We start from the raw sequence: 27,091 nt of genomic DNA on the forward strand, positions 1-27,091 counted from the left end.
TCTATTAGCAGTAGGCCTACATCAGTTTCTTGAGGTTGACTTAAATCAGTACTCTCTTCGTCTATGGCCAATGGCACAGAAACATTGGTTATAGTGCATCTTTCATTTTCAACTGTATCCAAAAATGCCATACTTTCGTAGTGTTCCCATTGGCTACTGGGACCAGCTGACGAACCTGTGCCCTGCTTCAGATTTTTTTTTTTCCTATTATAAGTATCACTGAGACTTTTCCACCTAGTTTTGCATTCATTTACTGAAATAAAAAAATACAATTAGGCCTACTTTCTGTTTCGGGTATATGGCTACTGGGGAATCATTTCGATCTTTGGCCTTCACTTTCAGAATTTCACATTCCTACATCAGCAGAATAATTCGAGAGAAATTAACACCAATTTATCTGCCAACCCAATTAAAGATAAAATGAAAACTATTGCCAGTGACTTTTATGAAATGTGGAACTTTCCTAACTGTTGTGGAGCATTGGTCGGTAAACACTGTCGTATTGTGTGTCCCAATAATAGTGGATCTTTGTACTTCAATTATAAAAACTTTCACTCACTAGTACTGCTTGCATTGGTTGATTTTAAATATAGGTTTATTGCTATTGATGTAGGATCGTTTGGGAAAGAAGGTAATTCTTTAAGAAAGCTACATAAAAGAAGGCATACTTTTCTCTTTCATAACTGGCTTCTTTGAGATGTATATATTTATAAACACTTGGTTTTAGTTTGCAGCCACATACATTCAACACAAAAATCGTTTGATACCTACCTGTAAATTAGACTAATGCACTGCTGTAGCCTCCCTCCGTCTACTTGTTACAAATATAATACTCGAGAGGTCCAGGAGCAATGCTAAGGAAACTGACCACTTCCCTAGTACAGTTACGTCCTGTCATGTTATGTTGGTAATTATTAACAAGTGGGGTGGAGCTACAACAGTGCATTAGAATGTATAGGTAGATATTAAATGACTTTTATATGGTTCCGTATTGAAAATATTTGTGGCTACAAACTAAAACCACGTATGTATCAATATATGTAGCCATATCTCACAGAAGTTAGTGAAGGGAAAGAATATTATGTCTTCTTTGTTGCAGCTTTTCTAGAAAAATATCTTTATTTTCCGAGCGAGCAAACCATAAATTACATCGTTCGTTATAAATTTTAGTGGTTTAAATATTCAAGCTATGGCCAAGCTATTCGACTTAAATCTAGTGATAAGATAACTTCATTTGAATTTTAAAATAGTCTCAAGTAGGTTAATTAATTAGCCATATATTACTGTAATCGTCATTAAAGATTGAAATTTCAAGGAAAAGATTCTCTTGACACCCTATTTATATGTTCCTGCTTTAAAAACACCCAGTCAGCATTTTTATAAACACTGTTATTAAAAAGTTCATTTGTAATATTGTTTTTCTTATGTATTTGCATTATAGCCTATCTTGAAAATAAGATACTTTACCACTCTTCCCTATAATTTCACCAACTTCCTTCCACAACATTTCTTTTTTATGGGCATCTCCATATTCTTTCGAACCCATATCATACAGAACAGAATGATTGGAAACAAAATTAATTAAAATATCATTATTTATTGTTGAGAAGTTGCTAAATATACGTTTTGAAGCCATATTGTTTTATCGTGAGTAACGCGTACAGATTAGATATTCCATATTACAACATGACCTTCTCTAAATATCGATTATTGAAACGAATGCGGCGATGTGCGTCCTGAATTTGCTTCAGAAGCAACCTTCAGTGATCTGCGTCGCGTCCAACGAACTGCGCTGGCGATCATCACTGTAAAGAAACCATGCGCATTCATTTTAACTGCTAGCAATTCCGGCGACAATCGCTGGCGATGTGCGCCTGGCGATGATCGCCGTAAACAAACCGTACCTTTAGACTTATTTTCTACAACAATTGATAGTCGCTAGTCTCACTATGCACCTGCTAAGGAACTGATAATCAGGAGCGCGATTTTTCTGTGTTTAGCTGCGAGCCGCCATGACACACATAAAGAATCGATTGGTGATAGTACCATTTCCCGTAACAAACTGGAAGTAACCTGTGGTAAACTTCGAAATTTCAAATGAAAACATGGGTCATTGAAGGTACAATTGGAAACTACTTTTAAAAAGAAACAACTTTTACTGAAACTTCATAGTGTAACTTTTATTGTTTACTCACAAAGCAACAAAAATGGTATATTCTGAGAAATGCTTTATGTTGTTTATGTACATACACTCTTCATAGTAAATGTTCAAAATGTACGCCATCCTGAGCTAAACAATGTTCTGGTCACCTCCTAACATCCGTGATTGTACTACAGCACAGCTAAGAGACCCACAGTCTGATTCTTTGTTTCATGTCTTTTCTAGTTGTTGGAAGCACTGAAGTGAACATTTAGAAACAGCTCCCAAAAATGGATCTCCCACAGCAAAACCACCCAAAAAGAGTTAATTGAATATCGTGGAGACTTAATACTTCAAAAAGTTCAAGATCGTGTAGAAAATGGTATTTGCAATAACAGTTGATGAGACAATTGATGAAAGCAGGTCTACATGTGAGCAATTGAAATTGTGCATTAGTAATGTAGAAATGCCAGGTAACACAGTAAAGTAAGATATTGTTGGATATGTAAACATCAGTGACTTAACAGTAGGACAAGAAACAAACACCACATTAACAATTATTGTTAGTAATATTGGTTTATCAGTTCACGATATATGAGTAAACCTATGATATAGACGTCAGCATGGCATCGATTTATCTCGTCACTTCTACACCACGTAAACATTTTCTACTATTTTTAATCTTCTACATCACATATCTTTTGTCTGAGTGTGATCCTAACTAGCAAAGCAACTCTTCTACGTAGCCTACCACTGGTAGTGTGTGGCACTTTCTTTCTAACTGAAATTTACCTATGTTTGTAGTTACCTAATCCTAAAGATATGTCTTTGTTATAATAACATTTTACTTTTCATCTGGAAGAGATTTTTCAAATTGAAAACAAAATCCACCTACACTTCACGAAACAAACCTACAAAGGCCTGTTTTTTAGTCCTTACAAATACAAATTCTTACCATTTTCTCACACTATTTACTACAAAGTTTCAGCTTACAAAACAAATGATTTGGACTAGAAATCTGAACAATAATGCGTGAGGCAATATCGGTTTTTCTTCAAATTATTGTCTCGTACTTAAAACTACCGATAGTAACTGTTCTAAACCGAAATATATTCACTTCCGTTTTCCTGTCTACCTTAAAATTGATATCTCTGTTTTCAATGTTTATAGCCTTCTACCATACTTTTGCGACACTATTTATACAGCTCATTTGATACTTGGTGTTTCACAACATTTGATCTTTCTAGTAATTATCCAGTAATTTCACTAATGCTGTTATCACATTCTTCTTCCATTACCTTTTTGACAATTATTATAAGGGAAGGTGCATAATATTTCCTTTACACATTTCACATTCATTTCCAAAAGCAGAGTGGCATTTTTCAGTTCACCTCAATTGCATTCATCGCTCACTAGTAACATATTACACTATCCAGACATACAAACAATTGCTGTGCCACTGACACATATTGTCATGTCGGCATTTTAATGTGACTAACACTGTTCCCTTCAACTACCACTATTTTCAGAATTGTTCCATTTATTTCCTTCCCCTTCTGTTTGATTATTACAAAAGACATTGATGTAGCGATGATTCCTTTTCGTTAGCAATGATTATTCTTCATAAGTAACCGTAAGAAAAATTAGTGAACTGAATGTCTGTGGTTTCAATCGGGTTCAATGTTGGATTAAAACTTCAGAATTCAGAAGTAAAATGAACGAAAAGCATTATTGTGTGCCACCATTAAGAGGGGATATCTTTCGCGAAGATTGCAAACCACACTTAAATGTCTAGTCGCATGAGCACCTGCCACTACAAGTCTTTAAATTCCCACGAAAAGAAGAAACATTCAGCAGACATCCCAGTCACATCGATTCTCAGCCGCGTATGTGGTTACAGCCTGTTTCAAATCTTCCGAGAACGAGAAACGCACTTCACAATCGTCACAACAAAACCTTTCACATTTGTGTACGATGCATCCTCTATTAGATCACCAGATTCCGAAAAGATTTCATTTATATCACAACTGAATGCCTTCTCCCCGTGTGTGTACAAGTGCATGCCTTTTCAGAGTCCCAGAGAGTGTAAATTTCTTTCCACATATATTACAACTGAATGCCTTCTCCCCTGTGTGTACGATTTTGTGCCTTCTTAGAGAACTAGCTTGCGAAAATTTATTTCCACATATATCACAACTGAATGCCTTCTCCCCAGTGTGTATGAATGCATGCTTTTTCAGACCACCAGATTCCAAAAACTTCTTTCCACAAACATCACAACTGAATGCCTTCTCCCCTGAGTGTACGAGTGAATGCTTTTTTAGATTACCAGATTCCGAAAATTTCTTTCCACATATGTCACAACAGAATGCCTTCTCCCCTGTGTGTATGACAGCATGTCTATTTAGACTACCTGATTCTGAAAATTTCTTCCCACAAATGTCACAAATGAACGCCTTCTCCCCTGTGTGTACCCGTGCATGCCTTTTTAGGCTACGATATTCCCAATATTTCTTACCACATACATCACAACTGAATGCCTTCTCCTCTGTATGTGATAAGACAGTATGCTTATTTAGATTACCAGATTCCGAAAATTTCTTTCCACATATATCACAACTGAATGGTTTCTCCCCTGTATGTATGCGTGTGTGCTTTTTTAAATTATGGCCGCAAGAAAATTTTTTTCCACATATATCACAACTGTATGGTTTCTCACCCGTATGTTTGCGTTCATGAATTTTTAGATTAACAGATTGCGAAAATTTCTTTCCACATGTAACACAACTGAATGCCTTCTGGTCTGTCTGTACGGCAGTTTGTTTTTTTAGTTTAGCAGAGAGCGAACATTTCTTTCCACATAAATCAGAACCGAATGATTTCTCGCCTGTGTGTATTCGTGCGTGTCTTTTGAGACGATTCAAGTGCAAAAAATTCTTTCCACAGACATCGCTAATCAATGGTCTCTTGTGCTTGTTTATAACAGCATGGGTGTTGAGACTTGTCGAATCGAAAAACGACTTTCCACAATCATCACATTTGAATGTCTTTTCACATTCCTCCAGGCACGCATCTTCTGTGATAGTATCGCAGAAAGGTGGAACTCCTGAGCTGTGAAGGAAATGAGCTCTTAGTTCGAGCATGAAGGCTAAAGCAGAATATATCACCAACAATAAAACTACATGCAACACAAATACAGGGACATCATTTTATTTTTACTAACATTTTTAATATTAACCTGCCTATACCTTTGAGAACCGGAAACACCGTTTTCTACCCGTTTCCACGACTGGAGTTCGAAGATACTGGCGTAAAATACAAACAAATCACTTTACTAGGTATAGGAGGGAAGAAAAGTAGTTCATCCATTTACGTAAACTAGGAAATATTGCGTTTTTGAAATTGATAATTTTCATTAGGTTTTAGTTTAATCAAAATACAGTACAGTATTAACAATAAGTGTTTTTACTCTCGAACTGAGCTATCCATTCGGACGTATTCATTATGCAATGTATATTTTACTGTCTACAGCACATTAGCGTACAATATAGAGAATGAAGTTAAATTGAAAAATAATCATAATATGGAAATTTAAACACATTTCTGAAAATGGTGGCCGTTCATTTTGATATATGATTCAGTTCTTTTGTGCATATTATCGCATTATAGACTATTGTACCTAATTCCAATTACCAGTTTCGTCCTTCGTACTAACAACTTGTGTTGAAATAATTCTGTATCTGCTCTATAAAGGAGTACCTTACGTACTGTAAACTGAATCTTCACTTCTGCCCGATCCGAAAAGATAAAATTACTCAGACATGCTTACTACTGTCCGTCCAAGTGGATTTGTTGCAGAGTCGTAGAAAATGGGGAAATCACGTGACAGTTAATTACTTAACGAGGCCCTTTTAATTAAGTTATTTTAAACAGTTGTATAATATTACATAGACGTGCAATTCTTAACAGAAATTAATGTTTTCAGAAAAGAGCTAAGACAGCCTAGCTACTAGACTTTATAGAGGGGCGAGCAGAAACAGGTGGAGGAAACCAGAATGCGACGTAGGCAAACGGACGACAGTATCTGTGCGAAAATATGATTCAATATTAAAAGCTCTTTCGTCACTGGAAAACTCGAAAATATTTCTGGAATGTACTATATTCACTAACTCACAAGGGAAGGGATTCGGCTCGAACAGGAATTTTTGGTTAAAAATTTGTACAGAGGCTTGCCTTACAATGGTGATGAAGACCGTAAAAGCATTCATTTGTGTAACTCTCTGTTCGGTTCGTATTGGTCAATACATTTCTTTAAAAATGTACATGAGGATTCTCAATAAAATGCATGAAACAGCATGGAGCAGAGCAATAAGCACAACACGCGAAAGCAACACCTGAACAATCTTCTGAACCACACTCCAGTGCTGAAAAATCAAATGCTACCTGAATTACATTTTTGAAGTCCGAGACTTGTTCAGGATTCACGTAACCAGCTGACTGCCAGGAATGCTGAAGCATAGGGCGGTATACTCCAGCAGACAACTGGTTATGAGTAACAGAGTGCATTTTCATTATAAACACTCGATTTCCCAATTTAAATTCTGGAATCCCAGCGAGAGTCCTTATATAATCTGTTAACCTCCGAGCATATATTTTGTATTGTCTAAGGAAATAGATATCCAGAGGCTGGATATATTTAGTTTTTTTTTAGGTGGAATGATCATACATTCTACGTCCTAGACTTGACATGAGTCATTTATTAAGGTTGTGTCCTTGTGTGGATTCAATAAATCACACAACAGTGTACACTTTTGATTAGGTGCAATATTTTCAGACAGAACGTTCGAGAAAAATATTCCTTAATGGGCTTTAGACATTTTACCACTCACACTAGCTTCTAGGCTTGGCTAGGCTTACGGGTAAGGCGTCCCATACTTTTAACTTGTGCAGTGCTCTCCCCACCCCTCAACTTGTACAGTGCTCTAACAGACAAACCACACATTACACAAACGAATGCTTTTGGGAGCTTTGCAGAGCTGTAAGGGTGGGCCTGTATACAAATTTTGGATACGAAATTCCTGTTCGAGCTGAGACCCTTCCCTTGTCAGTACTGTTCACTATGACCGTAAGGCGACATTGACTCTATACGTGGCCTTGGTTCTGTGTGGAGAACGGTTGGAAGTTTACCAGTAGAAGGGGTGGGAGTGAAGTACATTAAATAACTCAGGTTCAATAAAAATTAAAGTAAAAATAAAATGATGTCCCTGTATATTAAACTCAGTAAATTAGTAGGCTGTGGATTTATAGGCACTAAAAATCGTGAAAATATGCATGCAAATATGCTCAAAAAATTAAGATATTAAGCATTAAAACTAGAAAACATTCAGTCAGAAGTATTTTATTGTACAACAATAAAGTAATGACTGAATAAGTTTCGTCCATATATTGGAGGATTTGCATTAACATTAAAACTTCATTGCTTATTGGTATTACAATGGATTACAATATATTTCTCCAAATTTTCAGATGTAAATCTTTTTCTGTTACTAATTAGTAAGAAATGTCGAAAAATGTTTAAATGTATAAAATTTCACTCGTGTTTAGGTATTCATTGACTCTAGAGGTGTCAGATTTGTTCAGAATTTTGGTAAATAATATTTTTTCCTCATCTAGAAGTTCAATTCGTCTAGATAAAAAACATATCACTTGTATCCACAGTATCACTATTTTCATAATTCTTTGGCCATTTATAATATATTTCCACTATACCTTTTTTTTCTTGTATGGAGGAGGAACCAGGAAGCCGGCACTGCAGTCTCAGGCTTGTCGTGCCTACCACTCCTATTCTGTGAATGAATGGGTAGCAGAAGAGTGTGCCGTGAACTTAACCTGGGCTATTGTATGGATGGTGATATGTGAAATAATGGCGAGAAAATGAGTCCGAGGTCCAACGCTGAAAGCTACCCAGCAATTCTGCTAAAATTGGTTGAAGGAAAACCCCAGAAAAGAACTCCAACCAGTATTCCAACCCGGTTCTACTCATTTCATGGCCAGACGTGCTAACCATTACTCGAAATTGGTGGACCTTTCTACGCCATCTCCATTGTCTGTTTTCTCCTATTTCGCATTATCCAACATTCATTATCCTTCCGACAGACAAAAAGTAGAGATCGAATTGGGCAAAAGACTTAATTTAGGTACCAAATTGAAGCTTATACATATCGCTATATTTGAAATCATTATTTTCAATCAAATATAATTACTTCTTTGGAATGGTTGAAGACAAATAACTTTGGTATTTAATATTCTCCATCTGTAGGGATCATTTTCGCAAATGATTTAGCCTGAGTCAATTTCTAATGTAGGGGACACTGTTGTACCTTCAAACACTTTTTACATTTTATTTTTTTTAATTTTGGGAAATGAAATTTTTTAAATGAAAAAAATGCTTGAAATAATTATTGAAGATTTCTTTACAACTTCCTGTATGTATTTTCCTGTTTTACAGATCTATTAAGGATGGAAAAAATAAAATGAACGGATATGTAATGTGTTCAAAGGTACAACAGGTTCATGTACCTTGGAACATACCCTCTTGTAAGTTGGAACACAAGGAATGTAGGTGGGAATATAGCTGTAAAAACTGGCAATCATATTTAAAATGTATTTGCCATCATAAACCAGAGGAGGCTTCTCCGATTTAGATTTTATTTCCTGGAGAAGCAATAACTGCTTCAACAGCTTTCTTCAAGGCATCCGGATCAATTGGGGACTTCTTTAATTCCAGACTTACTTCGTGACATGATCTTAAAATAAAACAAAAACGAAAACCGATAGTATCGTGTACTTTGGAACATGTTCCACGGTACAAGATGTTTTGTGTTCAAAGGTACAAGAGGGTGCACGTTTAAACGAATATGGCTCCGAATACTAAGAGAGTCAAATAAATTATGGAAATTAAAATATGTTATTACTCACCAGATGATAGAGAACACACCGTACTTGAAAGATATTATCAAATGCAATCTGGTTTTGTGTTAGAAAACATATATCAATGAACGAAATGTTTACTTTTGGTACTAAAAAAACTTCTTTTGTCTACAGAACTCACACTTTGCAATAAATCAAACTGAAACTACAACCAGAGCTACTTAGCAGCTTTCTCTACAATCTACTTCATTTTGAGTCCTCTAGGTAGCAGCAAAAATTAAAAAACAAAAAATGTTCAAAGGTACACTATGCTAAAGGTACAACAGTCTCCCCTACAATAGGTCTTTCCAAAATTTTATTAAGATAGACATGGCGAGGTGAAATGATAACACGTTTTATCTTAATGCAGCACTATTTATAGTATTTTTTTAAAGAATGTCTGTACCTGTTTTAATATTTCCCAGCCATATAAAATTCAACTGTCGTTTGTACTGCAAAGTATATACATATATATTTACAACTTGTCTGGATTCAAGAAAAAATTAAGAAATTTTAAATGGAACTAATGAACATGATTATGACTAAAAGCCCAGTGAATTTATAAAGACATGAGAATAATTATTCCGTCACAAGTTAGCAACTGGTCTGACAAATATTTTCTTCACAGAGTAACATGCTTTGTGCGAATAAATTTCTTCTCACATGTAATAACAAAAAGTCAGTTAGAATCAGGCACAAAGCTGCAACTACTTCCATATTAGTGCCATTGTCATTTGATTTTGATACTTAGCAAAATGCTCATATAACCATTACACTCCTTTCATTGAGGTAAAAGTTACATTGGACCGCATTTCCTGGTTGACTAATAAGAGATTCTTGCGTGGCAAGCATTTCTGCACTTTCAGTACCAAAAATTGAGTAGTGTGAGGGAATGTTTGGAGGGGCAACTTATTTATTATCATTAAAGAGAGTGTGTGTGTGTGTGTGTGTGTGTGTGTGTGTGTGTGTGTGTGTGTGTGTGTGTGTGTGTGTGTGTGTGTGTGTGTGTGTGTGTGTGTGTGTGTGTGTGTGTGTGTGTGTGTGTGTGTGTGTGTGTGTGTGTGTGTGTGTGTGTGTGTGTGTGTGTGTGTGTGTGTGTGTGTGTGTGTGTGTGTGTGTGTGTGTGTGTGTGTGTGTGTGTGTGTGTGTGTGTGTGTGTGTGTGTGTGTGTGTGTGTGTGTGTGTGTGTGTGTGTGTGTGTGTGTGTGTGTGTGTGTGTGTGTGTGTGTGTGTGTGTGTGTGTGTGTGTGTGTGTGTGTGTGTGTGTGTGTGTGTGTGTGTGTGTGTGTGTGTGTGTGTGTGTGTGTGTGTGTGTGTGTGTGTGTGTGTGTGTGTGTGTGTGTGTGTGTGTGTGTGTGTGTGTGTGTGTGTGTGTGTGTGTGTGTGTGTGTGTGTGTGTGTGTGTGTGTGTGTGTGTGTGTGTGTGTGTGTGTGTGTGTGTGTGTGTGTGTGTGTGTGTGTGTGTGTGTGTGTGTGTGTGTGTGTGTGTGTGTGTGTGTGTGTGTGTGTGTGTGTGTGTGTGTGTGTGTGTGTGTGTGTGTGTGTGTGTGTGTGTGTGTGTGTGTGTGTGTGTGTGTGTGTGTGTGTGTGTGTGTGTGTGTGTGTGTGTGTGTGTGTGTGTGTGTGTGTGTGTGTGTGTGTGTGTGTGTGTGTGTGTGTGTGTGTGTGTGTGTGTGTGTGTGTGTGTGTGTGTGTGTGTGTGTGTGTGTGTGTGTGTGTGTGTGTGTGTGTGTGTGTGTGTGTGTGTGTGTGTGTGTGTGTGTGTGTGTGTGTGTGTGTGTGTGTGTGTGTGTGTGTGTGTGTGTGTGTGTGTGTGTGTGTGTGTGTGTGTGTGTGTGTGTGTGTGTGTGTGTGTGTGTGTGTGTGTGTGTGTGTGTGTGTGTGTGTGTGTGTGTGTGTGTGTGTGTGTGTGTGTGTGTGTGTGTGTGTGTGTGTGTGTGTGTGTGTGTGTGTGTGTGTGTGTGTGTGTGTGTGTGTGTGTGTGTGTGTGTGTGTGTGTGTGTGTGTGTGTGTGTGTGTGTGTGTGTGTGTGTGTGTGTGTGTGTGTGTGTGTGTGTGTGTGTGTGTGTGTGTGTGTGTGTGTGTGTGTGTGTGTGTGTGTGTGTGTGTGTGTGTGTGTGTGTGTGTGTGTGTGTGTGTGTGTGTGTGTGTGTGTGTGTGTGTGTGTGTGTGTGTGTGTGTGTGTGTGTGTGTGTGTGTGTGTGTGTGTGTGTGTGTGTGTGTGTGTGTGTGTGTGTGTGTGTGTGTGTGTGTGTGTGTGTGTGTGTGTGTGTGTGTGTGTGTGTGTGTGTGTGTGTGTGTGTGTGTGTGTGTGTGTGTGTGTGTGTGTGTGTGTGTGTGTGTGTGTGTGTGTGTGTGTGTGTGTGTGTGTGTGTGTGTGTGTGTGTGTGTGTGTGTGTGTGTGTGTGTGTGTGTGTGTGTGTGTGTGTGTGTGTGTGTGTGTGTGTGTGTGTGTGTGTGTGTGTGTGTGTGTGTGTGTGTGTGTGTGTGTGTGTGTGTGTGTGTGTGTGTGTGTGTGTGTGTGTGTGTGTGTGTGTGTGTGTGTGTGTGTGTGTGTGTGTGTGTGTGTGTGTGTGTGTGTGTGTGTGTGTGTGTGTGTGTGTGTGTGTGTGTGTGTAATTTTATAGAGTAGCTTTTTGCTTCAGCTATGGGTCAGGATATGTCTTGAATACCAGCATAGCATCCAGACAGAACTACTATTTCAGAAAACGAATTTTTTTAATTAATAGATTCTTCGCGGCTGTCTTTGTGTGAATTTCTCCATGACAGTTTCTTCTTCAATGTCCAGGATCACAACAAATGAGGAATAGCTCACAAGTTCCACCTGCACCATCAACTGAATCATTATATAGTCAACTCAGGATATAGTGAACATTCGGCTATAGTGAACCTAAATCTTTGGTCCCGACCCTCATATATCAAAAAGTACTGCACATTAATTTTTCCGTTTGTAGTGAGTCTTTGCTTCGGTTATAGTGAACCTTGTATCTTGACAAATTCTTATTTGAAGTAAAACCTTCTTGTATAAATTTGAAAGAATGTCTCGATAACAATATTCCAAGTTTCTTACTCACAAAGGTAGGGTTAGTGATTCCTAGACAATGAGCTATACTGTAAATCCAGGCAATGCGTGACGATCCTGTCTCACATCGCATCGCATGACATCATATCATATCATATCATATCATATCATATCATATCATATCATATCATATCATATCACATATCATATCATATCATATCATACCATATCATATATCATATCATATCATATATCATATATATCATATCATATCATATCATTTTTTTTTATTGGGTTATTTTACGACGCTGTATCAACACCTAGGTTAATTAGCGTCTGAATGATATGAAGGTGATAATGCCGGTGAAATGGGTCCGGGGTCCAGCACAGAAAGTTACCCAGCATTTGCTCGTATTGGGTTGTGGGAAAACTCCGGAAAAAACCTCAACCAGATAACTTGCCCCGACCGGGATTCGAACCCGGGCCACCTGGTTTCGCAGCCAGATGCGCTGACCGTTACTCCACAGGTGTGGACATCATATCATATCATATCATATCATATCATATATCATATCATATCATATCATATCATATCATATATCATATCTCCTATCATATCATTTATATTTAGATGAATGGGTGTGTGTACAATATGTATGGATGGATAGGGAGAAGGATGGATACCTATACAATCACACACATATAAACAGACGAATAGACGGACAGACAGAAAGAGACAGACATAAAATTATATAGAAAATAGAGAGACATACAGACAGATATATAGGTGGACATGGCAATTCAGAATTCTCAGTCCTTCTTCTGAACAACAATCATGATGAAACTAATTAATATAGTAATTTCTTTCCTTCGTCATTATTATTACAATAAAGCAGTGAAATCAACAACAAAGTAATGGCCCACACACTTCACTCACCCCTCAGTTAAGGCGTCATTCTCTTCTGCATTTACTTCTATTTTGACCTCCTCTTCCTCCACTTTGTTTATCTCACATACCTTGTCCTGCAAGAGTATGTCAAGAGAAGATATACAAAAATGATAGTTAAAGTCTCAATGAATGGTAGCTTAAATGCAGCAGACCAGATTTTAAATTATAGGCCTACTTAATCCAGTAAACAATTCAAGCATTATTGGTGTAGAATGAAGATGAATTTAATAAACATAAAAACAAAATATTATGGCATTTTGTGAACAATATCACGTTTTAAATAACAATTACGTAATCTATAAGCCAATTGGAAGAGTAAATAAGAAAGAAACTTGAATCAGATTCTGAGATGGTGATAGGTGAGTAGGAATCAGGAAGACCAAGTTGACAAGTGATCAAAGTGTTACGGTAAAATTGTGATGGAAATTTTTGGTAAGGTAGTTTGAAACTATTTCATATATCTCTGGATTTATAACAACCATACGACTAAACTAAATGAACGAAGGTCAGTAAAAGTCTAAAACGATTTGAAAATGGAGGAATAGTAATTTGCGCAGTGTAAACAACAACGGAACAAATTACCTCAATTGTGAATATTCAAGGAGAATTTCCTACTATTATTATTATGTTTATTTTACTTCACTTACGGCCTTCACCTTTTCATTTTTCCAGAAGCCAGTTCCATGTTACTGATCCCAATCCTGTCTGTGGTTTACTGCGAGAGTTTGAACTCGATGAAATGATTAAATGGTGTTCCCTACGTAACAGTGTGACGTTGCTACTGCAGAGTGCAGGGGGATGGCAAAGAAACTCTGAAGTAGATGTGGGGTTTTGCTATCCCAACTGTGTAAGCTCGGAAAAAAACCTCTGTGATAGATAATTGCATTTTTCTCACAATGTGATTTTTGTGTTCAAATAATTTTCCAAGTTTTGGCTCTGTTTCCTGTCTACAGATTTCCAAGTCATCTAGAACTGAATATCACTGTAATCAACGTATCTCTGAACTAACCACGGGGAATACCCATGTTTGTCACGAGCAGAAAAATGTTTATTTTAACATTCGTATGCAAATTGAATTCATATCCTAGTGCCATCGCTTATATGAACAATAGTGATTAGCACGGCATGCATACTGAAGAAAAAATACGCTCTGAACTGTTATCGTGATGTATGGGCATGTATATTCATTCAAGAATACTTTCGAATGATTCAATAACCTCACTAACAAAGGGTTGCCGATGTTAAGCTTTTGAGTTGGACAAGTACTAATTACATTTCAGTTATATTGACCTTCAACATAACTTCTAACTTGTAACTGTCTGGATTCTGAAGTTGTCAAATATAGGTACATCAATGGACACCACTGTGAGTCGCATATCGGGCAGAGATGTCGATATCTTGGGGCTGTGATTTTGGAACTGTATTCACAGTTAAATACAGTGCCAAACCTATCATAAAACAAATTCACAAGACTACAAAGTACACCCTACCATTACTCTGAAGTAGTCATCGTGAATTGTGACGTTCATGCGTATTTGTCACCAACTGACGTCCCAAGATAGACAGCAATCATGTGGGTTTCAGCTATCAAAATATTTAAGAAGAAAAATTACAAGGAACCCAAATTAAATGTATTCCCTACACCAGGCACAAAATACAAGTTTATACACCAATCACCAGAGTAACTCTAAACTGGTCTGTCAATTAAATTAGAAGTGGATATTGTAAGAATTATCAATATTGATTAAAAAATTCAAAACTGATATGATTTAGTAAACTTCACCATCAATCAGGAGCAGAAAAATCGAGTGGAAAAAATTCACGAAGGACTACAGGACAAGGAATTGAACAGCATGAGAGCTAAAATCGTATCTCCTGGTGAATCTAATGGCCACATCAGCCAGTAATTAATAGAGAGATAAATACCGACCTACAAACTTTATAAATTGCACTCACCTCCGCCTCGATTTTAATGATGGGAGAGTCAATTGGCACAGGCGATTCCACAAATGTCATCTCTGATTTCAGATCACAGCTGTGATCCATACATTCCGTCTTTATTTCAGTCACGTGTAGATCTAATTCATTTCCTTCCTGCAAAATATACAACATAATAATTATGTCATATAACGTAAGTCTCTCACGAAAACCCACTGTCTGTTTTTATAGTGCGTTCACTATATTAATAATCCTGATGTCAAGGATTTCAAGTGTACCACTCCAGTGTCAGTAGTGAAATAATTTGTATGAAAAGTCGGAAGGATCCAATGAAGAGTCCCTGTTGTCCGATCAATAATTTGGATGACGTAAGAGGCTTATACGACGTCACGTCACACATTACTATGCGAGTACGAAAAATTATTTTTATAAAATATTGGTAATTTAAGTTACCTCAAAGTTGTTGTTGGTTCTGGGTGTTGATTGTGTTTGTCCATAGCACAGGTATGCTTCTTTAATGTTGTTTATAAAATCGATAAACATTTGATGAGCTTGTGTTCTTCCGTGTGTCCTCTCGGAATGGCAGTATAGGAACTCAAATACACAGTATTATAGATCGCCAGTTTTTGGTGTTTTATCTGGTAACCAAACAATCCTTTTTCGATAGATCAATTTACACTACTTTCGTTACTTGTGTCGATGGTTTACATAATTCGCAAGAGTTAAAGATCTTTCGTGATGCACTAGTCATCGTAAGATTACTGGAATACTAAAGCCTTTAGTCTAAATGGAGTAGTGTAGTCAATCGATTTAATATACGTAAATAAGATAATTGATAGTAGGTAAGTGCAGTAACGCCATCTTTTGGATACTTATATTAGTTTACTACCTTCTATAATACAAGTTAATTAATTTATCATTTATCTTGGAGGTTAAATGGAAATAGGTTAATAGCAAACTAATGAATTCAATTGTGTTATATAATAATGAAATTTTATATTTAATGCTTTTGGAAGTATTTGACGTTAATTGTGTCTAAGTCTAACTCTTAAGGGTTTGTTCTTCAACGAATTAGTAGCTTAATTGCTATGATGGTGGTTCACTGAATGAAAGCATCCTAGAATCGAATCATGGGGTATTCACACGTAAATCATATCTTCCAAATCAGGATCCAGTAGTTTGTACAATAAACTGGGTACAGGGTGAAAAAAAGAAGAATATGTGAGGAAGAGTGTGTAGTGAAGTGGTGTAGGGTGGAAGAAAGATAAGTGGAGGTAGTGGGGGTTTTGGGAGGCGTGAGCCCCTGAATTCATTCATATTTTCAAGTATTATCATCGTCCATAATGTCACATATTACTTCATCGATCTCCAATTAGTTAGTTAGTGGGGTTTAAAAAGGGCGCGTCAGCTACTATGGCTATTGCAGCCTTATCTAAAGTCCTTCACAAAACAGAAACACAATACAATAATCACAAAGCTTAAAAGAACTAAAAAGCATTGTCACGGTAAAACGAGGTACACAAATGCAATTTCAACAAGGTAATGCACAAATATCATAAAAGTGAGCAGTTCTCAGACCATAGCTAGTATTTAAAAAGAAACAATAAAACAAATGCCACCAGAAGTAAATTATCTGGCGCATTTGTAAAATAGTCGGATGTAAAAGGGCCGAATGTCTAGTTAAAAACATATACTAAATAACAAATGTAATCTCTGGATGTAAAGAGTTTCCAATTCATCTGGAAGAACAGAGACTGAATCTTGGATTTTACCGAAAAGCCTCGTCTGCACAAATGTCTATGTTGGTTTACTGAAGGGTTGGGAATGAAGACACGATTAATTCTTCCTCTCCAATTCTATAAGTCAGTGTGAGGAAGCATGTACTGCAGAATGGAGGAGGATGGAGAAAGGATCTCTAATGTAATCTTTGTGATATAACTTTATTGCGTAATTATAAACAAATGATACCAAGAAATGGGCATCAAATATGTGAAGTTTGAGTGATAAGTAATTTAAAAAGAAGAATTTAAAAGAAAAAAGGACAACAAAATTATGATTATTTCCTAAACCAGGTGCAAAGTACGACTTTAGTCACCTACTATGGGATCAATTGAGAGTGGCCAGCATTCCATAATGGACCGTCAATTAAATTAAAAGCAGAAGTGATAAAAATTAGCAGTAGGGATGAAACCATTAAAATGTATATAATTTGGAAATGTTCAGAATTGCAGTTTCTATGATAAAATAGGGGCGGAAAAGAATCTCGAAAAATGTAGGATGAAGAAATGGACAGCATGACAACAACAATTGTATCCCCTGTCACACGAATGTAGCAGCCACATCAGCTAGTGAAGAACAAAGGCAAGTAGTGACCATCAAACTAAATAAACTGCACTCACCTCAACTTCACTTTTGACGAAAACAAAGTCAATTGGCACATCAGTTTTATCAAATGTCATCTCAGATTTTACATCATAGCTGTCATCCACACATTCCGTCTTTATTCCAGTCACTTTCAGATCTAATACATTTCCTTCCTGCAACAAACAAAACATAATAATTATGAAATGTACTATATGTAGTTGTTCACGATAAACCAGTGACAATCTTTAATGGCCGTCCACTGTATTACTAAATCCTGATGTCAACGACAGCAAGTGTACACACGTAAGAGTCAGAAGTGATATAAATTATGGTATATGGAAATCCTGGTAGCGCAGCATATAAAAGAATAGCTGTATAATATTATATTGCTTTGTTCAAGTACATTATTATGTCGTTTTACATTTCCACATAGAAATATATTTCACTTCAGAAGGACTTATTTTATTTATAAAATGTATGCCGGGAAATGTTAAACATGTTTCAAAATGATTTACTGCATTAGATATTTCTTCCGAAGGTTATCAGTGGCAGAAAATAGTAGTTGTTCTCTTAAATGTTGATTCGAGGAGCAATTATCTGCGAACACTGACGTCTATAATTATATTACTACAGCGAGACAAGTTAGAATGCAGGCTATATAAACTGTACCTCAAAGCTAAGACCACGGTAAGAAATGAGTGCCTGTTTTAAGCAGCAACATCTCCTTGCCGATGAAACTAGTAGCAAGGTATCACAAATAGGTCAACTGATGAATTTTTTAAGCTTATAAATTGAATTAACTACTTCATATGAATTGCACTGTTTTGTATAGCTTAACGAAAATAAGTTTGTAAATTGAACTAATTTGATTGTATATGTTTGTATAGTTTGGCTCATGAATTGTATATGCTGTAAATTGAATGGTCGTCTGCATAGCTCTACTGATGAATTGTATATGCTGTAAATTGAATGGTAGTCTGTATAGCTCAATCGATGAATTGTTTATGTTTATAAATTGAATTAATCTACTTGATATTAATTGTGCAAATTTGCATAGCTTAATGAAAGTATGCTTGTAAATTGAATTAATCTGCTTACTTTGTATTGTATATGTTTGTGTAGTTTTGGCCGATGAATTGTATATGCTTTAAATTCAATAGTAATCTGTATAGCTCTATTGATAAATTGTTTGTGTTTGTAATTTGAAGTAGTTTTCATGATATGTATTATCAATTTCTGTATATCACAACTGATGGAATTGTTTATGCCTTAAATTTAATCAAAATTACTTGTTTTGTATTATACATATAGCTCAACTGATGAATGATCATTTGTGTTTTTAAATTTAATAATCTGATTGGCTATGTATTGTATAATTTTAGTAGAGCCATCGATGTAGCTTAGTCGGCAGACTCGCTGGACTGCTGATCCGGAGCTGCGTTTGGGCTTGGGTAGGATTCCCATTTGGTCTCATTGAATGGTTTCTTCCGAGGTTTTCCCCAGCCATGGGACTGAAGCCGGATGGTCTATGGCGAGTCCTCGGCATCACTTCATTTCCCCCTTTGATTTGATTACCTGGTTGGGTTTTTCCGAGGTTTTCCCCAACCAAAAGGCAAATGTCGGGTAATCTTTTGGCGAATCCTCAGACCTCACCTCATCATTGTAGAAAATTACTACATTGTAAAACTGTAAAAATTGTAAAATATTGCAAAAATTTGTAAAAATGTAATTGTAATATTGTAAAATTTTGACATGTTCCACATCTTAAAGCTTCATTGCTCATGTAAGATCTGTATGTATGTGTATGTATTTATTCACACTGCAGTGGGTATATACCCAGTGGCAGTGGTAACTAATTACACTCAATAATGACAATAATAAACTTATTAATTAAAAATACAATTAATAATAATACTAATAATTAATACTAACAATAATTAATAACAATAATAATAATACTTACTTACTGGCTTTTAAGGAACCCGGAGGTTCATTGCCGCCCTCACATAAGCCCGCCATTGGTCCCTATCCTGAGCAAGATTAATCCAGTCTCTACCATCATATCCCACCTCCCTCAAATCCATTTTAATATTATCTTCCCACCTACGTCTCGGCCTCCCAAAAGGTCTTTTTACCTCCGGCCTCCCAACTAACACTCTATGTGCAATAATAATAATAATAATAATAATAATAATAATAATAATAATAATAATAATAATAATAATAATAATAACAATAATAATAATAATAACAACAACAGGGAATATACCAAATTAAATGAAACGATCACTTAAAATAACATTTGAAATAAATCTAATTTGTATCTTAAAACTAAGATCGAACTAAAACCCATGAGTATCATATGTTCATAACTGCACAAGTACCCTTCAAATTACACTCATTTCGCTGTCAACTCACTCACTGCAATGGAACTACGACACATTTCACTGATTCTATCCTGATTTCACTAACACTTCAAAAACATTTCACTGTTCAAATACTATGCACTGCCACTATAAACTATAAAGCTTCACTGACAGGAACATGTTTCACTTACACAGCACACTTCACTGACACGACATACTTCTTCACTGATACAACACACTTCACTGACACAACATAATTCTTCACTGATACAACACTTCAATAACAACATATCATTTACACCCTTTAAATACTGTGTATAATTACCGTCTATTAGTAAGGTCCTTAAGCCTATTTTTAAATACATTTTTGGTTGTTGGTAAAGCCTTTAGTAAGTCTGCAGGTAAAGCATTCCAGTCCCTAATAGTACGATTGAGAAAAGAAAACTTTACAGTGTCCGTCCTCTGCCTTCTTTCCCTCAATTTATATGAGTGGTCGTTCCTTGAAGAGTAATTTGGCGGCTGCAACCTATTTTTTATTTATTTCCAGGCAGGCTCACCTCTGTATGTTTTGAACAGTGCGCATAATCGAATTCGCGTTCTCCTGTCCGTGAGTGTGTCCCATTTTAATGGTGAATTTTTCGACAACACTTAAGAGCCCATTTTTTTTATCTTTTCCAGTGTCTTAATATGTTCTAATTTGTAAGGATCCCAACATGCAGCACCATATTCCATTACTGGACGTACTAGTGATTTATATGCAATCTCTTTGGATTTATCAGAACCTTTTCTTAGTACCCTCATCACAAAGTGTAACGCTCTCCATGCTTTTCCCACTGTGTCTGTAACGTGTTCCCCCCAGCCGAGATCGCTGCTAAGTGTTATTCCGAGGTATTTACATTTGTTAACTTCCGGAATGGTTTCACCCCCTAATGTATACGATGCGACTATTTTATTTCTTTTCCTTGTAAAGTTGATGGCTTTGCTCTTTAGAGAATTTATTTTCATTTTGTTGGCTATTGCCCAATCGTTTATTCTACGGAAGATAATGAATGAATGAATAACCTATCCTTCCAGTTAAAAACTGAATTATACAGGTGTATTAGCCGATGCGTCTTCAATGGGTAGAAATTTTGTTGTAACTCTTTAATTGCTGTATAATATCGCATTTCACTCAGCAGAAACTACAAAGGTGGTGACGTCTGGTTCCGCAGAGCAGCTAAAGTGGCAGCAAAGAACATGATGATAACCAGGGAAAGGATTTATATGTAAATACATATTTACTTATAAAGCTAATATAATTTATATTTTGCATTATCTTTATGTTTCACAATGTGTAGGGTTGAAAAATCCTACTTTTATTTTCCATATTTTTCCATATTTTAGAGTTTAGTACATATTTTCGTTAATTTCCATATATTTTCCATATTTCATATAAAACAGTCCATATTATATTAGGTTTAACAATAAAACAAAACAAAATTCCATTAACTTTTAAAAATACATTTCAACAATAGAGATTTAAACACATGTTCAGTAATCCCTTTAACATCAGAGTTATTTGAAAATTAGCAGTCCTATCAACAATGGGAAAGTAAGTTACAAAACTGTATTAATTTAATTTAAAATTTTTAACAGACTTCAGTTGTGCAGCTCAACAGTTAAATGCCAGTCAGAGTACACATAGGTTCAGTTTTGTAAATCATACTATAAAGACGGTAAATATGCCAAAAGTACGTCATTCAGTCAATTTAAAATCAAAACTAACAAGTTACATTTCAGAATTTAAAGAAGATGGTTTATCAACTGACAATAAAATATTATTTTGTAATTTGTGTCAGTGTGCAGTATCATCTACACAAAAGTTCCTGGTGCAACAACACATTACAACTAGTAAACATCAGGCCAACAAACAACTAAATTCCAAGCAGAGACAATTGTTTTTAACACAACCAACAACATCGAATGTAAGATCTGAGTTTAACATCGACCTGTGCCGTTCTCTCATCTCTGCTGATATTCCTCTCTACAAACTAAAGAATAAGGTCTTCAGGGAATTCCTTGAAAAATATACTCAACATACAATCCCGGATGAGTCAACACTTAGGAAGACGTATGCTCCATCCATCTACGATGAGACAATACAGAAGATAAGAGATGAAATTAAAGATAGTTCAATTTGGGTTTCCATTGATGAGACTCCCGACAAAGAAGGTAGACTTGTTGGTAATGTAGTTATCGGTTTGTTAAGTGAACAATATTCTGAACGAATTCTTTTACATTGTGATGTTCTAGAAAAGTGCAATAACAAAACTATAGTTAAACTGTTCAACGAAGCTATGGGTATCCTGTGGCCAAAGGGTATTATGTACGATAATGTGTTATTCTTTATTAGCGATGCTGCCCCTTATATGGTCAAAGCTGGACAAGCATTATCTGTTGTATATCCTAAATTGACTCATTTTACTTGTGTGGCGCATGCATTTCATCGTGTGGCAGAAGTGGTCAGAGACAATTTCCCTAAAGTAGATTTGTTGATTTCATCAGTGAAAAAAGTATTTCTCAAAGCTCCCAGTAGAGTTAACGTGTTGAAAGAAATGTACCCTGAAATTCCATTGCCACCAAAGCCAATTTTAACTAGATGGGGTACATGGCTAGAAGCAGTTGAATATTATGCCGAACATATAGACTCTATTAACAATGTTCTCCTTGCATTGGACTCTGAAGATGCAGTCTCAATTGATACTGCGAAAACAGTTACCTGTGACATAAGTGTGAAGAATGACTTAGCTCACATTCAGCATACATTTTCATGCATCATAAAAACGCTCAAAAGTCTCCAAAATAGGCACCTTTCACTATCTGAAAGTTTTGAAATTATAAATAGTACTGTGGAACAACTGAATCGTGGTAGAGGTAAAGTTGCAGATGCAGTAAGAGCTAAGGTGGACACTGTACTTTCAAAAAACCCTGGATATGAAGAACTACAAAAGGTTGTTGCTGTGATGAGTGGTGAATCAACAGTGAAGATTAACTTGGACTTATCCCCAGCAGACATTGTGAAATTGAATTATGTACCAGTTACTTCTTGTGACGTCGAACGCTCTTTTAGTCAGTATAAATCTATCCTCAGAGACAATAGAAGAAGATTCACTTTTCAGCACTTGAAAGAAATGTTTGTAACCTATTGTTATGGTAACAGACAATAAAAATTGTGTTTTGTTGAAACTACATTGGAAGATAAGGTACGTCCATTATATTTTTTGTTTAGTTTGATTAAAATGTACCAATATTTAACGTACATAGTCATTTTTTTATAATTTTAAGTCCATATTTAATTCCATATTTTGGTAAAAATCCATATTTAATTCCATATTTTGGTAAAAATAACTACATATATATTTACATATTTCATATATTTTTAGTCCATATAAATCCGTTCCCTGATGATAACCATAAGATATAGCTATACTGGTTGAAAGATAGTGTACAATCACTGAAGTATGCGGACGTGAGGTCAGTAGTCAGCTGATCGGCCTCCTCTCTGTGTACCCAGTCATTGTAGGATGTTTTTTCCTCCACACGATAAGCTATGCTATAAACGACATATTTAGAAAATAAATAGCAAGTAGTAGTCACTATCAATATAGACATACCTGGGGTTTCTCCTCTTCTATATCTGTGTTATTACTTCTTTCTAATGCCAGAGGGTCAATCTCTCGTTCCATCTTGATTACGTCCATCACGGCTGAGAAAGAAAGGGAGAAAAAAAAAAGGAAACTTAAATTGACAAGGATTATGTCAGCCATTGGGATATATGCTACTTAGGCCGTGTCTCAAAGCTACATTTTCATCTTAAGTGAACTAGATTGTTGACTAAATACCCGGATGTGACATCAGAAGTTACGATCCAAAGCTACGTAGTGAACAGCAATCAAGTCCGTAGTAGCTAGTAAACGAAAATGCTTCCTTGATTGTTGACTTGTATACTAAACAAAAATGGATACCTCATTAACAATTGGGGGTTATGAAACCCGATGATGCTTTGGAAATAAAATGTGAGTCCAATGTAGAATAACACGTTAACTTGGAACATGGACATTGTTGGTATTTGCATTACATTTTTTTAATATTGTAATATTTCAGGCTCTTACCTTTTTCACATTTATTTCGATTGCTGACAGCCAAACGTAATTTTCATAAATACATTTTGAACATCTTTTACAATTCTACATCTTTCTACGTTTCTTTTCTAGCGTCTCAGGAAATTACCATTCAGTTCATAAACCTGAGACTTAAGTTTCATGAACTGTTTACTGGAAAACTGTTTATAAACAAAGAATTCGAATTTCCAAAAAAAATAACAGCTGATAACTCGTAATTAAACTGCATTAGAACACTGCCTTCTTAATTTAGTGCTATACCGTAATTTCATGGCTGTGAGAAAAATAGTCTATGAAGAAGGCCATGATTCCAGCATACATGTTCAAAGCTCTCTATTGTGTAGTTTACAAGCCAGCTAGTTCCTAGTTATTAGCATGTAAGATAGTATAGACTTGAGCTTTGAAACACGGCCTTACTAGCATGTGTAATAATAATTCTGCATCTCCCTAGCAGACAAATAGAAACGAGTACAGGTGAGCATTTTGATTCTAGGGTTGTTAAGGGGTTAGGTACAGCTTACAGCAGTAAAATTTTGGAAATATTCAATATTTTTTTTTTCTCTATTACAGTATCTTGTACAATAACGAAAATTAGTGTGTGTAAAATACTATCCTGCTATATGAAAAAAATACATATATATTTTTACGATTAAAATAATTATTATATTTTTCTTTTCAATATTTAGTTCTCTGTGCAGTGATTAAGCGTTTCCCACATAACTAAAAAAACTATTCATTTGTGATGAAATTTTTAGAGTGTATTTATCACCGCCATCTGGAGACGCTGGGCGATGGGATCCAGCGGCAGTGGTATTTATCCACGTCATATCTATGTAATAGGCAAAATGGGGAATTACTTGAAGATGTGATATTTGTGTAACTATATTTTTACTGTTATTGATAATCCATTTTCATTGTTTACTGAGGATTATCTATGGAAGTTTTCAAATTGGATCAGAAAATAATTTTCCGAAAGTTCACATTGAAGATTGACTAGGCTTCTATTTTTTTTTAATGAATGTGGTTTATTTGCGTGCCGGTTGTCTGACTGATTTTTAAGAAAAGCAAATTTTGGATCCAAATTTTCATCATCAGAATCATCATTATGAAGATTTTTGAAAACTTAATTTATGCGGTAGTAATTCTGTTCTGCTCGACTACTGTAACAAGCTTTGAACTCTTCAGTACCTTGGGAGCTGGTCTCTCAGTAGGAGGAGCAGTTCTCTACGCAGGTTTCGATAAGATACGGTGCCCATTTGTTGAATGTTGTGATGACAAGTGGATACCTCTCAACTTTAACCGACTGGAAACTTCTCTGAGGGAGGAACTATTTGGTCAACATCTTACACAGAAGATAGTTGTAGCAGCTTTGAGAGGACATTTCCGGAAGGATGTAAATCCCAAAAAAGCACTAGCTTTAAGTTTTCATGGTTATCCAGGAAGTGGAAAAACATTTGTTAGTCATTTTATTAAAGACAATGTATATAAATTAGGATCTAAAAGCAAATTTGCACATTTCTTTGCAGGAAGAATTGATTTTGCAGTTGCGGAGAATACTGACATTTATAAAATAAATTTAATGGACTGGATTAGGGGAAATGTTACTCAGTGCCCAATGTCATTATTTGTATTCGATGAAGTTGACAAAATGCCAAGCGGAGTGCTTGATGCTATCAAACCTTTTCTGGATTATCATGAAGAAATAAATGGAGTGGATTACAGAAAGGCAGTATTCATCTTTCTTTCCAATACAGGAAGTAGCCTTATTGTACAAAGGCTTCTAGAACTCTGGCAAAAAGGGATCAAAAGAGAGGACTTAAAACTTAGAGATTTTGAAGATTTGATTAGACAAGGCGCATTTAATGAAAACGGTGGCTTCAATCACAGTGACACTATAGAAAGTGACCTAATAGATCATTACATACCATTTCTGCCTCTGGAAGAATCACATGTAAGACAGTGTATTAAAGCAGAATTTCGCCGACAAAATATGTTGTCTCCAACTGAAGAGCATGTTAGAGAAATTTTGAAAGATTTAACATTTGGACCTGAGCCACATAACTTGTATTCGAAGTCTGGATGCAAACGGATCAGTTCGAAAGTAAATGCACTGATTTATAAGCTTCGTTTTGAACTGTAATTTGTAAGTAAGGTACAAAGAAGATGACGATAATAGCTGTGCTAATGTTGTTGGTGAGTGAAGTGGAATGGTTGACTTCTGTTACAGTGATATGGTGACATTTGGCGAGATAGAGAGTCATGATTGTCAATAAATGATGCTTTTAATTTTTCGTATATGTACAATATGATGCAAGATCACTTCTCTACCTTCGATAGACTGTCTGGTAAAAAAATTAATTAATTTTAAAAAATGGTCAAATATCAGTATTTTCTTATAACACAGAATAAAAAAAAATTATTGATTAAGGAATGTTGTTGAAAGAGCATGATATTGTAAACATGAGTTTCAGCAATAAAATAAGAGAGAACATGAAAAAGTTAACAAGTTTATGAGTTATGAGGGAAACGCTTCATCACTGCACACAGAACTGGCACCATTTTGAATTTTGAAAAAATATATATAAATAATTCTTTTTAAATCGTAAAAATATATTTTTTCGTATAGCAAAAGGACAGTGTTTTACACATACCCATTTTCATTATTGTACAAGATACAGTAATGGAGGAAAAAATTTTTAATATTTCTAAAAATTTTACCGCTGTAAGCTGTACCTAACCCTATAAGGTGCAACTCCACGGTTCAATTTTCCATGTGTTTAAGCACGCAATCCGGGGAAAATATTCAAAGAATCAAGTTGAAATGGCAGGTTCAATTGAGATGCATGCAGATTTTCTGTCTACATGGTGCGCAGTGTTGAACTTCATCTTCATTACGCATATATACATGAATTACTAAAATACAATGTGTCCCTTTCAAACCTCTCACATTTTAATTAATCATTGCTAACAAAATATGCGGAATTATGAAATGAGACTGGTATTAAAAGAAAGATAAACTCAAAGGATTTTCATTGTCACACACTAATACATCTCTACATGTGCACCATTGGTAACACAAACAATGTTAAGTCTGTATTCAATTACGTTCCACTTTCTGTCCAACATATCCACTGATACTGTTGCAATTGTGTCATGGATAGAGGGTTTGTAAATCTTGAATAT

The 27,091-nt window shown here is 35.8% G+C and overlaps 1 protein-coding gene across 2 annotated transcripts; it reads right to left on the minus strand.

Annotated features, from left to right (window-relative positions):
• Window positions 1-421: 421 nt before the first annotated feature.
• On the minus strand, window positions 422-25,095 carry LOC138691713 (zinc finger protein ZFP2-like). 2 transcript variants are annotated; one of them, XM_069814007.1, is made up of 5 exons: window positions 23,402-25,095; window positions 17,418-17,555; window positions 15,037-15,174; window positions 13,069-13,154; window positions 422-5,251 (listed from the first exon to the last, which is right to left on the minus strand). In XM_069814007.1, the coding sequence occupies exons 1-5, from the start codon at window positions 23,552-23,554 to the stop codon at window positions 4,162-4,164; spliced, it is 1,605 nt and encodes a 534-aa protein (XP_069670108.1). In that variant the 5' UTR covers window positions 23,555-25,095; the 3' UTR covers window positions 422-4,161. The 2 variants fall into 2 exon arrangements, with proteins under 2 accessions (XP_069670108.1, XP_069670109.1); XM_069814008.1 differs by lacking the exon at window positions 13,069-13,154 and having other exon boundaries at window positions 5,059-5,251.
• Between the last annotated feature and the right edge of the window lie 1,996 nt (window positions 25,096-27,091).

This window comes from Periplaneta americana, chromosome 16, assembly GCF_040183065.1.
Source record: "Periplaneta americana isolate PAMFEO1 chromosome 16, P.americana_PAMFEO1_priV1, whole genome shotgun sequence".
NCBI classification, from domain to species: Eukaryota; Metazoa; Arthropoda; class Insecta; order Blattodea; family Blattidae; genus Periplaneta; species Periplaneta americana.

Coding starts and splice junctions, on each gene's coding strand:
- LOC138691713 (XM_069814007.1), bottom strand. CDS start 23,554: ATGGCTGACATAATCCTTGTCAATTTAAGTTTCCTTTTTTTTTTCTCC. Junction 15,175..17,417: donor TCGTCAAAAGTGAAGTTGAG/GTGAGTGCAGTT, acceptor TATATTTTGCAG/GAAGGAAATGAATTAGATCT. Junction 5,252..13,068: donor AATGACGCCTTAACTGAGGG/GTGAGTGAAGTG, acceptor TTTCCTTCACAG/CTCAGGAGTTCCACCTTTCT.